Below are 16962 nucleotides of genomic sequence, written 5' to 3' on the forward strand. Positions count from 1 at the left end.
AGATTGAAAACAAACGATATGGTATGTGTGTTGCCATGGTTGTAGGTGAACCAACAGAGTAGTAGATTTGTCCTCTACACGTAATTCACAAGCAATACAACGTGCTTGAATAGTCAATATATCGTTTCATGGTTCTCCTTCATTTGGTAAGGGAGCAAGAATGTTCAGGTCTAATTCTTGTCAGCTCCTTAACATCCCCTCCGCAAAATGTAGCTGCTTCTTAAGGCAGCGAACTACCTGTTCTTGACGGGAGTATTGTTCCTTCAACGCAACCGAGTTTACCAATTAATTATTCCTTAATGAGGAAGATACAACAACAAGAAACAAGAATCATTAACTTACTTGTAGATTTTCCAAATTGTCATTAGCGACAGTATTTCCACCTAGAAGGTCTAGGTTCATTGAAAGAACCTGGATCTCTGTTTGCAGTTGAATTTTCCACTAGGGATCTAGCGACCCTCAAATTCAAGTTCATGTTGAGCAACCTATTCTAGATAATGCCTCAATAGCAAATTTTGATGTACAAGTTATTTATAACATATTACATATTAGCAAAACAATAGGTACCTGAATCTTATTTCTGATTGTTGTAACTGCCAAAGTGACTTTGCTCTCCATCGCAACAACCAATGTTGCTTTCTCTAAATCAGTCTTAAAAAACTCCAATGTCTCATAGGCTCCATTGACATTTTTTAGCATATAGCTAATCAATGTCTCACTTGTATCATCGACATTGACTTTCATTATGTGTCGGTGTGGCGCATACTTGCAGGTTTGTTGGGAGTCAGCAGTTGCATCATCAACTGCCATGCTCCAAAATCTTGCCATTTTTTGTTGCAAGCTCCCCATCTTTCGACATCTTTCTATCGATGCCTCACCATAAATTGCCCAAGCTATCCTGTACATTCAAGGTCACGAGACTCCTTTGTTGGTTTGCAATAATCGTATGCAAAAGCTTTGGCAAATGAAATGGACAACTCATTGTTGACTGGGATCTCTTGATGTACTTTTTGGTGCAGTGTCATGCAATCGTCGTACAAGTCCGTTCGTACATGCTTGAGCTTGACCTTGCCTTTCACTCTAGGCACTTTATATACTGACATCCAATCTACATCACTAATCAATCTATTTGTTTGAACAATATGGTCAATACCCTCGAGCAATAGACCATATATGTTGTGAAAGTCCTCATTTGTCTCGCAAAATTTTGCGAAGTTCAGCACTCTAGGATAGGGATGAACAAGCCACCTGAAATAGAAAATCAATAATCAGAATATGTGCAAAAACAGAATTTTTAATGTGAATTTGGTGCAAAATTACAACACTTTGAGAGACTAATATGAAATTTGTAATCTTTCCTTTACAACATGTATCAGAAATCAACCACTTAAACAATCAGAAACCCTAATCAGAATTTGTCATGAGAACTGGTGCAAAATTACAACACATTGCGACAGTAATTAGAAATTTGTAGTAAAAAATTTGTTATTAGATATTTGTAACCAGGAACTTGTAATTTGAAATTGGTAATCAGAAACCCTAAACCACTTAAGGGAAACACAAACCCTAATCATGCAGAAATCAACCGTACTACGAAATTTTGTCAATCAGAAACACACCTGTTGCACCCTGATCTTCGAGACATCCTTGTTCAGGACTCCAACGACTTTGCCCTATTTGATTTTTGGGAAAGATGAACAGGCACCAAAGTTGTAGACAGTTATCAGAAAGGATTTTTATTTTATTTTAATATGTAACTAATACATACCTGGACGAGGATCGACTTGCTCGTGTGTTGTAGCTCTGAAGGTGCAATGTCGATCTTAGAGTTTATGTGCTCCTGCGGGTGCTTCGTCTACTTTTATGCTCAGAGTACTCCATCTATTTGGAGTTCGAACTCGAACTCAGGATTATCAAGAATTTGATGACATTCAAGTCGACCTTAGATGACGGCACTATTCCCCATGTTCCACTACGTTAGAAACCAAAGTTCAAATATTTGAGCATTCTCATAAATTAAATGACATGTATTTAACTAATAAAACATAAAATTTTGTAAACCATCCTTATGATTTTCTCACAAAAAACTAGCAAAACAAATAGCTAATTAGTTGTGGCCATTTTAGTAGCTAATTAGCTATAATAGTGTTTCCACTCGCATGCTTTTACCCCTGCCTCTATAGTCGACAAGGCTACAAACTTCTGCAGTCGTGATTGCCACGACACTGCTTCCCCTCCATAGGTCATCACGTACCCCAACGTGGATCGGCTTGAGTCTACATCTCCCGACATGTCCGAGTCAATAAAACCTTCCAACACAGGTTTTCCAACACCATACCCTAGGCACACCCCTGAGGTGCCTTTTAAGTACTTGAGTATCCATTTCACTGTTGCCCAGTGTTCTCTTCCTGGATTACTCATATATCGGCCTACTACTCCCATAACAAATGCTATTTCTAGTCTCGTACAGACCATAGCATACATTAGACTGTCGATGGCCGAGGCATATGGTACCTTCCTCATCTCGGCCTTCTCATTCTCCCCTTTCGAGCACTGCTTTACATTCAAGTTGCAATTTTTCGGCAACGCTGAGCCGACTGACTTTGCATCTGACATTTTGAACCTTTCTAGGATCTTTGTCACATACTTTTGTTGTGACAACCATAGCACCTTTTGCGTTCTGTCTCAAACTATGTGCATTCCTAGGATCTGTTTAGCTGGTCCAAGGTCTTTCATGGCAAACGACCTGCCTAGAGCTTTCTTCAAGCTTCCGATCTTCCTTATGTCTTGACCGACTATCAACATGTCATCAACATATAACAAGAGAATCAAGAAGTCCCCTTCTTCATACCTTTTGACAAACGCACAGTGATCGGCCTGTGTTTTTTGGAACCGGTGTTCCATCATGAAGGACTCGAATTTCTTGTACCATTGGTGTGGAGCTTGTTTCAGACCGTACAAGCTTTTCTTCAGTCGACACACCAGGTTCTCTTTCCCTTTCTCCTCAAAGCCTTCGGGTTGCTACATGTAACTTTCTTCTTCAAGCTCCCCGTGTAGGAATGCGGTTTTGACATCCAATTGTTCGATCTCAGGGTTCATACTAGCCGCTATACTCAGAACATTTCGAATGGATGTCATCTTTACGACTGGTGTGAATATTTCATCGAAGTCGATGCCCTTTTGTGGTAAAATCCTTCATCACTATGCGGGCTTTATACCTGGCCTTATTGTCAGCTTCTCCAGTCTTCACCTTGTAGACCCACTTATTCCTAAGTGCTCTCTTACCTTTCGGCAACTCTACCAGGTCGTAGGTGTAATTCTTGTGTAGGGATTCCATCTCATCTTGCATCGCGCTCAACCATTTCTCTCTGTGCTCATCGGCAATGGTTTCTTCATAGCACTCTGGTTCACCTTCATCAGTCAAGAGGATGTATTGACTAGAATATGTTGTCGGTGCTTTCCTTTCTCTGAGTGGGTATCTTCTTCCACTCGTTGTTGGCTCTCTTTCGGATGTCTCTGCCAACTCATCTCTCCGCTCGGATTCCTACATGTCAAACGGCATATCCCGGTTGGACTTCAATTGACCTTAGCAGCTCTGCCGACTGTGACTCATAGTCGGTCGGTCTCTCCCAATCGACCGATTCGGATTCGACTATGTCGACTGGCCGTCTCCGAATAGCCGACGTTGTCGGTTCACTTGCCCTTAGATCGACGATATTCGGGGTTGACTAGGGAGTCGTATCCGACTTCTGTTGCTTCCGGTCTTCAATCGTCTTATCTTCAAGAAAGACTACGTCCCGACTTCTCACTACCTTCTTGTTAACTAGGTCCCATGGCCTATAGCCGAACTCATCTTCTAAGCATCCCATGAATATGCATGCATTCAACTTACTGTCGAGTTTTGACCTCTGATCCTTCATTACAATCATATACCCCAAATATCCGAACACCCTCAGGTGTTGGTAGGAGACATCCTTCCCTGTCCACACTCTCTATGGGACATCACCCTTTAATGGTATTGAGGGAGACCTGTTGATCAGATAAACAGTTGTGTACATCGTCTAAGCCCAATAGGACTTTGGTAGTTTTGCATCAGAGAGCATGCGCCTTACCCTCTCCATGATTGTTTGATTCATCCTCTGCAAGCTCGTTCAACTCTGGGGTCTTTGGCACTGTGTATTTGATCTGAATACCTTGGCACTTGTAGTATTCCTTGAATTTCCCTCTATACTCGCCACCGTTATCGGTTCGAACAACCTTCAACTTCCAACCCGACTCTCGTTCAGTTCTAACCTGGAACTCCTTGAAAACCGATAGTACTTGATCCTTCGACTTCAGTACGAAGGCCCATGTCATCGATGAACGTCACAAAGTATTGTCCACCTCGATGCGATGGAGCATCTACATAACACACATCCGTGTGTACCAATTCCAGTGCAGCTTCTCTTCTTCTTGGTGGTCTTGTGTGGAATGTTGATCTATTCTGCTTCTCGACTAAGTAGTCTACGCACTTCTCCAGGTTTCTCCAGGTGCACTCCCTTGACTTTTGGTAGACGTTTTTGGTTGGCTAGCCGAAAGCTACCACTATAGCCTTCGTCATCTAACCTTCCAGTCGATATCAAATTCAATCTGATATCGGGGACCTATTGAACATCCTTCAGAGTCAATCGACACCGTATCAACATCGTCAAGGAGACATTTCCGACTCCGGCTATCTTGCACTCTCCACTATCACCCATTTTCACATAATCGTGATCTCCGGCTATGTAAGTCGAGAAATACTCTCTCGACGGAGTTTTGTGGAACGATGCCCCGGAATCGATCACCCAAGTGCATTCTTCACTTGTAAGATTTGCACTTGTCTGTTCACAAATGAAGAACAGTTCTTCATTGCTCGTAGCAATGGCCGAAGTGTTCTTCTCATCAGGAATCTTCCTAGGTTCCACATTGTTGCCGACACCCTTGTCTTTTCTCATGTGTCAGCAGTCCTTCTGGAAGTGTCCAGGTTTACCACAGTAAAAGCACACTAGCTTACCTCTGGACTTCGATTTGGCTTGGGACTTTTCTCTCCTTGGTGGACTTCTTTGCCGGTTCCTTCCTTTGTCCGAATGTTGTGTTACATTCTACTCTAACTGGGACATGACTCCCTTGTCCTTCCTCCTTGCCTCCTCATTTAGCATGCTTGTCTTTACAGTTTGTAAAGACAAGTTCTCTTCTTGACAACAGGTGCCGAGAGTAAACACCAGGTTCTCCCAAGTATCCAGTAGTGTGCACATCAGCAGAATGGCCTGCATTCTAGGGGAAACTTGGTTGCAACAAGTTGATTCACATACCCCATGAATGTGCTGATGTGTTCGACGATGCTCTCACCGTCCCTGTATTTCAGCCGTACGATCTTTCTCATCAGTGAGGTTTTATTGAGCGCGTTCTTCCTCTCATATAGACCTGACAACTTCTGCCACATCTCGTGTGCATTTGTGTCATTCGCCACATATTGCAAGATACTTACGTCAACGCATTGTCGGATGGTGGCCACCGCCTTTCCGTTAAGAAGTTTCCAATCTGACTCCAATACCCCCCTGGGTATATCTGCTCTGTCAACTGGCTCGTACAAGTCTTTGACTATGAGAAGGTCCTCCATCTTTATCTTCCAGTCTGCATAGTTCTGTGAGTTTAGAACTATCATGCCTGGGAAGCAGCTCACACCTCCTTCCATGCTTGCACCTCAAGCTTTGATATCAGATTGTTGAGAATTGATTCGTAAAACCACATGTGAACGATTACTTGCGGAAGCGTTAGAAAACACAGAAAGTAGGGAATATAAGGAGTACACGGGAGAGAAAGAGAGAGTAGAATGTATGAGCTATATTCAAAACGATATAGTCACTCTGTTACATACAACTGTGCTCAGTAGCACTATTTATACAAGTCCTCCTAGGACTGACATAAGTATCGCGTACATCAATGCTCACACGAGCTTCTGACACTTACTACGCGACCCCTCTTGTTCTGCATGCCTCGACCTTCTCGGTCGGTATGTCTGCTCAATAGGCCCCTCTCAGCTCCTTCGCTGCTATGACTTCGACGCTTATCGATCCATCGGTTCCTCCGCGATGGCATCGACTTCCGCTGCATCCGTGTCTGCTTGGCCTTGAATTGATCCAGTTCTTTCGAATTTGTCTTTTGAACCGAATCGACTGTCTCCGATTCGTTCCAGCTCTTGTCCGAATCGTTTGCTCTCGATTCGTCTTCTGGTTCCAAGCCCTTCACCACATCGGACCATGTCCGGGTCTTGGCCTTCTTCCTTCGGTCGGCTTTATCCTTCTTGACTCTGCCGCCTTCTGCTCTTCCCTCATCGGCGCAATCGGCAGTGTCTTTGCCTTTGCCCATTCCGGTGTCTTTGCCCGTTCTCCCCCTCAAGTGTGGCACGTTGAGATGTTGAACACCAAGAATTTCGGTGAAGTGTTGCAACTTGTCTGATCTGAGTGGTTTGGTGAAGGTATCGGCAACTTGCCGATCCGTATACCAAAGTTCAACCTCACCGCACAAGACACGCTCACGCACGAAGTGATAGTGCACTTCTATGTGTTTTGTGCGAGCATGGAATACGGGGTTCTTGGCGAAGTGCATGTTGCTTATGTTGTCGTAGTAGATCAGAATCGGGGTCGATACCTCGATCCGTAGGTCTTGCAACAGTCGCCGAAGCCAAATGGCTTCACAGGTGGCAATGGTAGCACCCCGATACTCAGCCTCAGTGCTCGACAGAGTGCTCCACGCAATAGTCGCACTACCTAGGGAAAACATGTAACCGGAGGTTGAGCGGCGATCTGATGCATCGTCGGCCCAGTCAGCAACTGTGTAACCAACCAGCCCTTCAGGTATACCGCGCCGGTATAAAACGCCCCGGTCCTTCGTGTCGCTTACATATCGTAGTATCCGTTGCACACACTGAAGGTGCTCCACGGTCGGCTTCTGCATGAACTGACTTATCATTCCAACGGGATTGCTGATGTCAGGTCGCGTGATAGTCAAGTAAATAAGGCTTCCGACAAATTGTCAGAACCGTTGCTTGTTGCAGGCCAGTCCGGAGTTGGGACGAAGCTTCTGGTTCCGGTCCAAGGGTGTGGAGATAGGTCGGCATTTTGTCACTGTCTACATCCAGAACCGGATCAGTGACAAAGTGTCAGCTCACGAACTGTATTTCGGGCAGAAGCCAAATTTGAGACACCTTAAGATCTTTGGTAGCATTGCATATGTGCATATACCGGATGAGAAGCGGAGGAAGCTGGATGCAAAATCGGAAAAATGCATCCTAGTTGGCTATGCTCAAGAGCAAAAGGGTTATAAGTGTTATAACCCCCGGACAAAGGAGGTCCGAGTTAGTCGAGATGTCGAGTTCGATGAATCGGCATCGTGGTACTCCTTACCGGCTCCGACTTCCGAATCCGACCCGATGCCGGAGGATGAGGTTAGTGCGCCTAAACCGGCCCAGGTAGATGATGATGAAGCGTGGACTCAAGATGAGAGTTGGGAATCGTTTCGGTTGAGTGGGCCGAACGAGAGACTAAGTCAATCTGACCAGTCCGATGAGGAACCGACAAGTAGTGGAGACTCTGTCGTGCACTCCACGTGCAAGGAATCGAGGAGACGGTTCACGCGCAAAGAGAAGGGGAAGAAGAAGATGCCAGAATTCGAAACCGAACCGGCAACGATGAGTCGGATTGGTGTGCGTCTGAGTCCGGCAAGTAGAATGGCGGATCTTCGGCAACGAAGACCAATCCGGCCAAGAAGGGCCTCAAATTGGGTAATAGTGAGTTACGTCGGTCTATCCGCCAGAAGGATCCCATCAAACGGTACGGGTACAATGAGTACATGGCGCATCACTACGCATACATGACTAAGGTGGCGGAAGTGGGTGAGCCCGGGAGCTACGTAGAAGCGGCAAAGGACACCAATTGGCATGTCGCTATGGACGAAGAAATGCGAGCACTAGCTGCCAACGAGACATGGAACCTGGTTGACCCTCCTCGTCACTGTAAACTGATCGGATGCAAGTGGATATACAAGGTAAAGTACAACGCTGACGGTTCTATTAACCGGCATAAAGCCCGGTTAATGGCGAAGGGATACGCGCAGACCCATGGAATCGACTACGACGAGACCTTCGATCCAGTAGCGAAGATGATGATGGTTCATGTGGTGCTGGCGTTTGCCACAGCAAGGGGGTGGCATCTTCACCCGATGGATGTGAAGAATGCGTTTCTTCAGGGTGATCTTGAAAAAGAATTCTTTATGACTCAGCCCCTCAACTTTGAATAGGAGATAAACAAGTCGGCGGTATGCCGGCTGAAGAAGTCGTTGTACGGCCTGAAGCTAGCCCCTCGAGCTTGGAATGCGAAGATCACGCACCGGTTGCGTAAGATGGGGTTGGTGGCCTCCAAATTGGACTCTTCATTGTTCATTCGGCAAGGATCAGCCGGTGCGGTATGTATATTGCTATATGTTGATGATCTAGTCATCTCCGGACCAGGAGTTCCAGAAATCAACCGCGTCAAGTCCCAGTTGTCGGACGCATTTGAGATGAAGGATCTGGGGGACCTTCATTATTTTCTAGGGATCGAGGTGATCTGAACCCCGGACGACATATTGCTCTCACAATGACATTACGTCTTGAATATGTTGTACAAAACACCATTCTGTTGTGCTGTGTCTCTGCAGTTGAACTCTCGCCGAATTCCCGTTTGATGCAAATAACTGTTGAATTGGCCGGAAAAGTATTCTTTCCCGCCATCGGACTGCAGGCATTTGATCTTCCTCTCTGATTCCCGTTCCACCATGCTTTGGAGACTCCGAAAACACTCAAAGACTTCATTCTTCCTCTCAATGAGGTAGATCCATGTATGCCGCGTATAGTCATCGATGAAGGAGACGAAATATCGACTCCCGCCAAGACTAACATTCTGTGCCGGTCCCCACACATCCAAATGGATTAGGTCGAGCTTGTTACGGCTCCGGTTATGTTCGGTAGGGAATGGAAGTCGGTGTTGATTCCCGAGTTGGCAGGCTTCACATACTTGGGCCTTCCGGCCGCTGAACTTCGGCAAACCGAAAACAACTTGTTTCGTTTGCAGGTCTTGAAGCCTCCGGTAATTGACGTGGCCTATCCGCTTGTGCCACAGGTCGATGTCCGATTCGACCTTCTGTCCTTTTGCAAACAGAGTGGTGCCAACGTCATTGGTGTCGAGGATAAACATCCTCCTGTCTCTGTGCCCTTGCGCAATAATCTAGCCCTCTTCCTCGATGAAGCACCCAAGGTGCGTAAACCGCACCTGCATGCCCTGGTCGACGATCTGTCCGACCGACACCAGGTTCTTCGTGATTGTCGGAACGTGTAATACGTTCATCAGCTTTCCCTTCTGTCCGACGTGGCTCAAAGGGACTTCTCCGACGTGCACGATTGGGTGAGTGTCGTCTCCGGTTTCGACTACTCCTGGTTGATCCGGTTTCTCCAAAAAGGAGAACCACTCTTTGTGGCTCGTCATGTGGTTCGACACACCAGAATCAACATACCACACTTCCTCTGATTTGGAAGTGGTCTTCTTCATCGAGTTCGCCTCGTGCTTCATCACCAACGCTGGCCCGTTATCGTTCTTGGATCCTCTCGATCCCTTCGCGTAGTGCGAGCTTTGCCGGCCATCCTTGCCGGCCTTGCCGGATCCAGATTTGTCTGAATCGGCTCGTTTTCTCCAGCACTCGCTTTCTCTATGGCCCTTTTTGCCACAGTACCAGCATTTCGTTGCTGACTTCTCTTGCCGTCTTCCGGTGTCGCCATGACTCCCCCTGCCTGTGGGAGTCCCGGAACTGCTGTCGGCACGTTCTCTGTGCCTTCGTTCGTGCTCTTGCCGGTCGCCTCCATTGCGTGCCGACCCACCTCGTCCACCACGCCCACGGGACCGATCCGCCTCCGTGTACAGCATCCGGCTGTCAATGGGTGCACTAGTTGACGCACCAGCGTGGTTCTCCTCTACAAGGAGCATCAACTGTAAGTCGAAAAATGACGGCGTATTCTCCCTTGTACACACCGCTATTCGGAACGCTCTGAACTTAGACGCTAGGCTCCCAAGACAGACCTGTACCATCTCTTCTTCCTCTACGATAACGTTGATAGAGGCAAGCGAGTCACAGATCTCTTTGATCCGAGCCGTGTAATCCGCCACCAACATGTCCTTCTGTCGGACATTGCTCAACTCATGTCAGAGTTGCAGCTTCCGGGCTGTAGTGCTCGCGGCGAAAACCTTCTTCAAGTTCCCCCAAGCCTCCTTCGGCGTCTTGGCGTCTCGAATGTGGCTCAGCAGCTGGTCTCCGACACTGGACGCGAAGTAGTACATCACTCTACTTGCAGATTGTTCCCACACTAGGAAGTCCTTATGTGCCGCATCAAGTGTTGTTTCGTTGGCTCCTACGACGAAACTCTAGTAGCCATGCCCAAGCAGGTACTGGTGCATCTTATACGACCAAGATGCATAGTTGGATCTGTCGAGTTTCTCCACAGGGAGCGAGCTAGCCATCCCTCTATCCATCACTTCTCTGTCTGTTGTTCTTATGACCTATTAGGGTTTGCTTTCAAGCGTTTGTCAACTGAAGAGGTTCTCAACCCTCGCGCTCTGATACCATGTGAACGATTACTTGCGGAAGCGTTAGAAAACAGAGAAAGTAGGGAATACAAGGAGTACACGGGAGAGACAGAGAGAGCAGAACGTAAGAGCTATATTCAAAACGATATAATCACTCTGTTACATACAACTATGCTCAATAGCACTATTTATACAAGTCCTCATGGGACTGACAGAAGTACCACGTACTTCAATGCTCACACGAGCTTCTGACACTTACTACGAGACTATAATTGCCTAGTAGTCTAAACTAATACTAGGCATTTGGTTACCGATTGGATCGGGCTAACCGGCTCCCTAGCTCACCAGCTCTGTTGCTTGCCGACTCGGTTGCTCACGGCTTACCAATCCATCTCGCTTGCCGGCTCAGGCTTATTTAGCCAATTCGGCTCCAGTTTGTGCCGCTGAACACCACAAGATCAAATGATGCTGGGAAAAAAACAAATACATAACACAGGCACACAACGATACAGTACACAAAGATTTACATGGAAACCCTTAAACGAGAGAAAACCATGGGAGAGCAAAAACTTCACTATACAATGGATGTACAAGGGAGAGATTACAACACTCTGATTATGAGTGTATCACCCACACAGAGTTCTTGGCATCTGTTGTTACACACACATCTATGGCGACTCTCTCTCTCTCTCTCTCTCTCTCTCTCTTTTTGTCTCCCACGTCTATCTTACGCACACTTCTATTATCATCACCTTACTATGTTTGCCCTAGATGTATATATATACTAATACATCTTGTGGACTATTTACAATTGTAACCACTGCTACATATCATTACTATTATTATTACTATAATAATAATAATCTGTTTAAATAATCAACTCTCTGTTGTGGACTCTTCGACTATCGATTGTCGACTATTTCCGAACAGTGGGTTCCTCCCACTGGAGGGACACATCCCCAACAGTATGATGTTTAACACGAGGTTAAATGACCTTGTCAAGTTATATATCTCTCTAGTGGAGACATAATAGAAGTAAATGGTTGCACTATGTTAATATTATAATATTATAGGATTATCCATTATATTCTTGTTTAATATTATAGAAATATTCAAACTTCTCGTTGAAAGTCTACAAAGAGAGTTTGGGACTAGGTAGTAAACAAAATCACTCTTGAAAGAAATGTCAGCTTGTTCTTAGATCAAGTTTTCATGCAAGTGTGGTTGTAAAGCTTGTTCTTATATCAAGTTTTCGTGTTTAATATTAAGATTATGACTCATTTATGAAGTTCATTAATGGAAATTACGTTATTTGTTAGTATGTTTTACCACACACATACTACAATAGGTAACGTACACATGCACACATTTGAATGCACGTGCTCCATTATAATAACACATTCCCAAATCTAGATTCACATATTTAACCACATGCACATATAAGTTCATTATAGACAAATTGATATGTGTGTACACACAAATTGAGGTAACTACAAGTTATCTCATATGCACATTTAAATATAATATGGATGCACAACTAAATATTTTAAATAATCTATACACACTACATTGGGAAAAATAGACATAAACTATCATATGAGATCAAATATTTCCACACCGTCATGGCACATATACTCTCACATGCACTCTTATTATACAAGCACTCATGAGAACAAGAAACTCCACGCTTATGCACCCATTTTACACATGGTCATATGGACACTCTAATCAAGTGCTCCCTCTTTTATCTAGTGGAGAAATAATTGAATACATGCATATATAGCATCTTCTATGTCCAACTTGGACAAGATTGAAAGAGAATATTGTCTACATCATTTTCCCTAGTTCTCGATCTATGTTTTCCACTCACATTTCACATGATATGATTCCTAAATTGGTCAATTCTTTCTCTAGAAGTCATTATAAACCTCAATTAAATCACATGTTATTTTTGCCATGAAGATAGAAAGAGTAACTTAATTTTCATCAAGAAATATAACAATCTCAAGAATTGAATGGGTTATCTCAAATTGTTGGATGATGATTGAGAATTCATATCATGGTTTTAGGATATATACTCAATCATATAAGCAATGTATTTTATTTGTTGTGCAAACATGGAATATCTAGGTACTGGATGATGTTATTTCCTATTGTAGCACGTGTATTGTCATTTAGATTTTGGTGAGCAATGCACAAAGCTTCCATGATGATCTCATTGCTTAGGGAGCCATTTATTGCCATCAATGAATGCAATACTAAGGAAGGGCTTGGCTTGTCTATCATTGAGACTACGAGACCATGAGACACGACCCTTACGGTTGGCTCCAGGACCGGAGCATTTATATTCACCATAGAATACTTTCCTGTGTGCATAAATGAAATTTAAAATGTAAGGGTTTGATGTTAGAACAACAATAAATAACAACATTTCATAAAATATAGAAATATTTCAATATATATATATATATATATATATATATATATATATGTAATGTTATGGTTAATGTGTATGTGTGTGTAGAGAGAGGGGGGATTAGAGAAATATAAAACTCACCATTGGTTGGATGGCACACCAAAGTCATTCCAACCCTCAGGCCTAATGATGCTTGAAAGATATGTGTATGAAAAGACAACCCTTGAGTAAGCACCCCATGCTCTACCCAAGTAAATGTAACCTGAGCCACTAACGACGCAAGAGACAAAAGAGTAACCAGTTTGAGAAGTGGCAGATTGTCGTTTCTGTGCTGAGATAGAGCCATATGGAGAGGCGATGGAATGGAGATGGCATTTCTGAATTTACAAATACATTATTTATTAGAACATAAATTTGGGATTCTTCATAAAATTTTGTTAGTGACTGGGATTACATGAATTAGTGAATAGAAATATTCTTATTTAAAATAATTTAAAATTCTAGAATTCAAAACAAAAGGTCATAAATTGTGGATTACTAATGAAGGTCATATAATACATACGACAAAGAGTGTGCGGCCATCGCCGAAGATGAAGTCAATGGAGCCCTCAATGTAGCAATTATAGTAGTAATGGCGACCTTCCTTGTCGTAGAGGGTGTCTTGGGCACCATAGAAATTGCAACGATAGAAGGCAGCTTTGTCTCCTTGAATTCGAAGCGCCACAGCTTGGCGACCAACTGCTCCTGAAGGTGGGGGGGGAGCTGTGTTCTATGAAATACACATTATGCAATAAGTGATTATTTAATGAATGGAAATAAAAGGTTAATTTAATGATATATGTATTTATTTACTTTAAATGAAATGTCAAGGGCGATGAAGTTGTCAGCTTCAACGGCAACGGAGGCACTACCATAGGTGCTTAGGGGCTTTCCATCCTTTCCTAGAGTAGAGGCAGTGTCACCCCATTGGATGGTGGTTAGAGAGGCACTTTCCCCTTTAAGAGTAATGTATTGCTTGCCTGAAGGTATGCGCACCTTTTCAGTGTACACCCCCTTCTTGACGTAAATAATGATTCGCTTCGTGTTTTTCGTCGGCACACGGTTGATGGCAGCTTGCACAGTCTTGAAGTGACCAGAGCCATCTTTTGCCACCACAATAATTGTTGGGGACGTTGTAGTGCCACTTGAAGCTAACTTACGTTTCTTGAAGAAGTTTTGCGCCTTCTTTGTGGCGTCGTTGATGGTCTTGCTAAAGACTCTATCATCAAATTCATATGGACGACGTGGCATATGGTCCTCATTCAAAGTGTCCTCTGTGGGGTCTGGAAGTACATGACAATCCACAAAATCTAGCCAACTATCTAAAGTGTTGTTGGCTTGCCCACAAGTGTTATTAACTATGCTTGCCGTTGTTGGGTTAATATAAAGTATTGTCGATGCCACAAACACACTTGGTAGCACCACTAATACTAGATTGATGAATGCATGCCTCGCAAACTCCATGACTTGCTAGTTGTAATTTTCAAGATTATCTCTCTCCCTTTGTGGCTCAATTTGATTGTGTTAAGGCTCTCCATTAAGTTTGCTAGTTATATAGAGAATAATCAAAGACAATCATGCTTGCCCACTTACTTCACATTATCAATTAGTATGCTACAAAAAGTCATTTAACATTGAAATATTGTCTAGCACTACGTCTCCATTTCCCATATCACATGAAGATTTAAGGCTCTAGGTCTACTTATTCAACCATTATTTAAAGAAAAGACTAATCGAATATACCTATAATATGTTTTGATTATAAATATATTGCTTTACATATATTTGCATTAGTTATAACTATCTTTCCATAAAATAAATTGTTTGCTTATTGCTATGTAATTCATAGCAACGAGAAATCAGACTAAATAATTTATTATATAAATGGTTCTTACTGAATTTACTAAAGTTGATGTCTTCCAACAAAAGCCCATAGCATTCACAATATAACTCTAAATGTGATGTTCCTTAATGTTTTAGAATCCTCTCCATTCAATCTTTGATAAGAGTTGGATATGAAACGGTTTCAAGTTTCAACAATATCTACCATCACAATATATTATCTAGCACCACAACAAATGTATATTGATAATTGTTGTCCGCCGGAATAGTAACTGACGGACAAGAGCACAGTAATATAGAATAGAGTAATATTGTAACGCATGTAAATGGTTCACGCGGGAAGCGTGAACGGCTAAAAGACCCTGCGTATATAAAGGGCAGAAAACCTCTGATAGAGGTAACGTGTAATTTTGAATGTAAAAGGCGTATTTTAATAGAGTTCTATCTTCTCTAATTCTTGTGCGTATCTGTGGTTAATCTACTGTGTGTCTGTGATTCTTGGTGGCATAGCACAGTCGTAAGAGTGTAGGCGTGAGTGACAGTGTGGTTGCTAGTCCACTGTCTAAGGAGTTCGGTTGTAGTCGTCTCCCTTATACGCTACTAGGATACGGGAGGTATCCCACTAAGTATTACGCTACGACGATACCATTCGTTGCAACACAGTCACTTTGAGGTCTAGGTCGAAGGACTGACCGTAGACCGTGTTCCTAATCGGTAACAATAATCTCCAATTTTATTCAAGCTATAATTTTAAATACATATTTTTGTCTAATTTACAGACAACAAATTATCATGAATGTAGGGCAAAGTCAAGTGAACCATGACTTCATTAGCCTTGGTATCACTTGATCAAGGTGCTTATAACTTGGTACCATATCACTAGATCTGCCCATGTTGAAAACCTGCAAAGGAAACTGATTTTATGAAATCATAAGAGTTTGTTAAGAATTTCTAGAACCAGAAATAACTTTAGTTGCAATATTATTTTCCCACGACTAACAATACTTTTTTATGTTTGTCTCTTATTTGATAGTGTTGGACATTTTGACCTCATAATATGTATTGATATAGTTTTCTCACATTCGTTGTTTTGCTCTCTCTTTTGTTTTTCATTTTTTTGTCTCTCTTTACATAGATTCCACAAACAAGTACAATGTGCACTTCTGATTGCAATTTTTAATAGCAAAATTATTGAACATCATGAATCATTACTCATTTCACACATACAATATTAAAATTTTGGTGTAAAGTTTTATCTTTCACCTCTAATGGACAATAATGAAATATTTTTAACTCTCTTCAAAGTAAGGCTCACCATTCACACCTCTTGGCTTAAAGACTCAAGACTCATCTTTCTTTATCAATTGATTGAAACAAGCACAATGTGCACTTCTAATTGCAATTTTTAATAGCAAAATTATTGAACATCATGAATCATTACTCAATTTCACACATACCATGTAAAATATTTGGCGTAAAGTTTTATATTTGACCTCTAACGGACAATAATGAAATCTTTTTAACTCTCTTCAAAGTAAGGCTCGCCATTCAGACGTCTTGGTTTAAAAACTCTTAACTTTTGTACTAGAAGTGTTATATACATCAATTGATGTACGTCTTGTCTCTTTTGTATCTTTAATTGACTATTTGTGTTTTCTACCTTATCGTTGTGAGATTGATATAGTAATTCATTGTAATATGTGAATTAATTGATTTTTGATGAGAATTACTTATTTGGTTTAATTTTTAATTAGTTGAAAATGTTTTTCCTAAGGATTCGCCACCCAAATTATCTCTGATACCTAAAATTGAGCACAAAAAAGATACCTTCTACTATGATCATGGTGGGACATGATGGAAACCATGGTAGTATCTTCACATTGATTCAAGAATATCTAGCTCAAGGCCTAATAAATAAGGAATAATTAAAACTAGGTAGGGCACATTTCTGCACATTGGTCATCAAAGGACAACATTGGAATATCATGAACGTTTGAACTTTCTAGGAGCGTATCCGCCTACAAGTAGCAG

The 16962-nt window shown here is 42.5% G+C and overlaps 1 protein-coding gene across 1 annotated transcript; it reads right to left on the minus strand.

Moving 5' to 3' along the window:
* Nucleotides 1–12595: 12595 nt before the first annotated feature.
* On the minus strand, nucleotides 12596–14625 carry LOC147853943 (putative pectinesterase 53). The gene is made up of 4 exons (XM_087332582.1): nucleotides 13903–14625; nucleotides 13613–13819; nucleotides 13192–13427; nucleotides 12596–13000 (listed from the first exon to the last, which is right to left on the minus strand). Exons 1-4 carry the CDS (start codon nucleotides 14551–14553, stop codon nucleotides 12850–12852), a joined length of 1245 nt encoding a protein of 414 aa, XP_087188708.1. The 5' UTR covers nucleotides 14554–14625; the 3' UTR covers nucleotides 12596–12849.
* Nucleotides 14626–16962: the final 2337 nt, after the last annotated feature.

The sequence above is a fragment of the Azolla caroliniana genome, unplaced genomic scaffold, assembly GCF_043228905.1.
Source record: "Azolla caroliniana isolate FFs.n. ecotype wild unplaced genomic scaffold, voAzoCaro1.0.p SCAF_16, whole genome shotgun sequence".
Classification (NCBI taxonomy): Eukaryota; Viridiplantae; Streptophyta; class Polypodiopsida; order Salviniales; family Salviniaceae; genus Azolla; species Azolla caroliniana.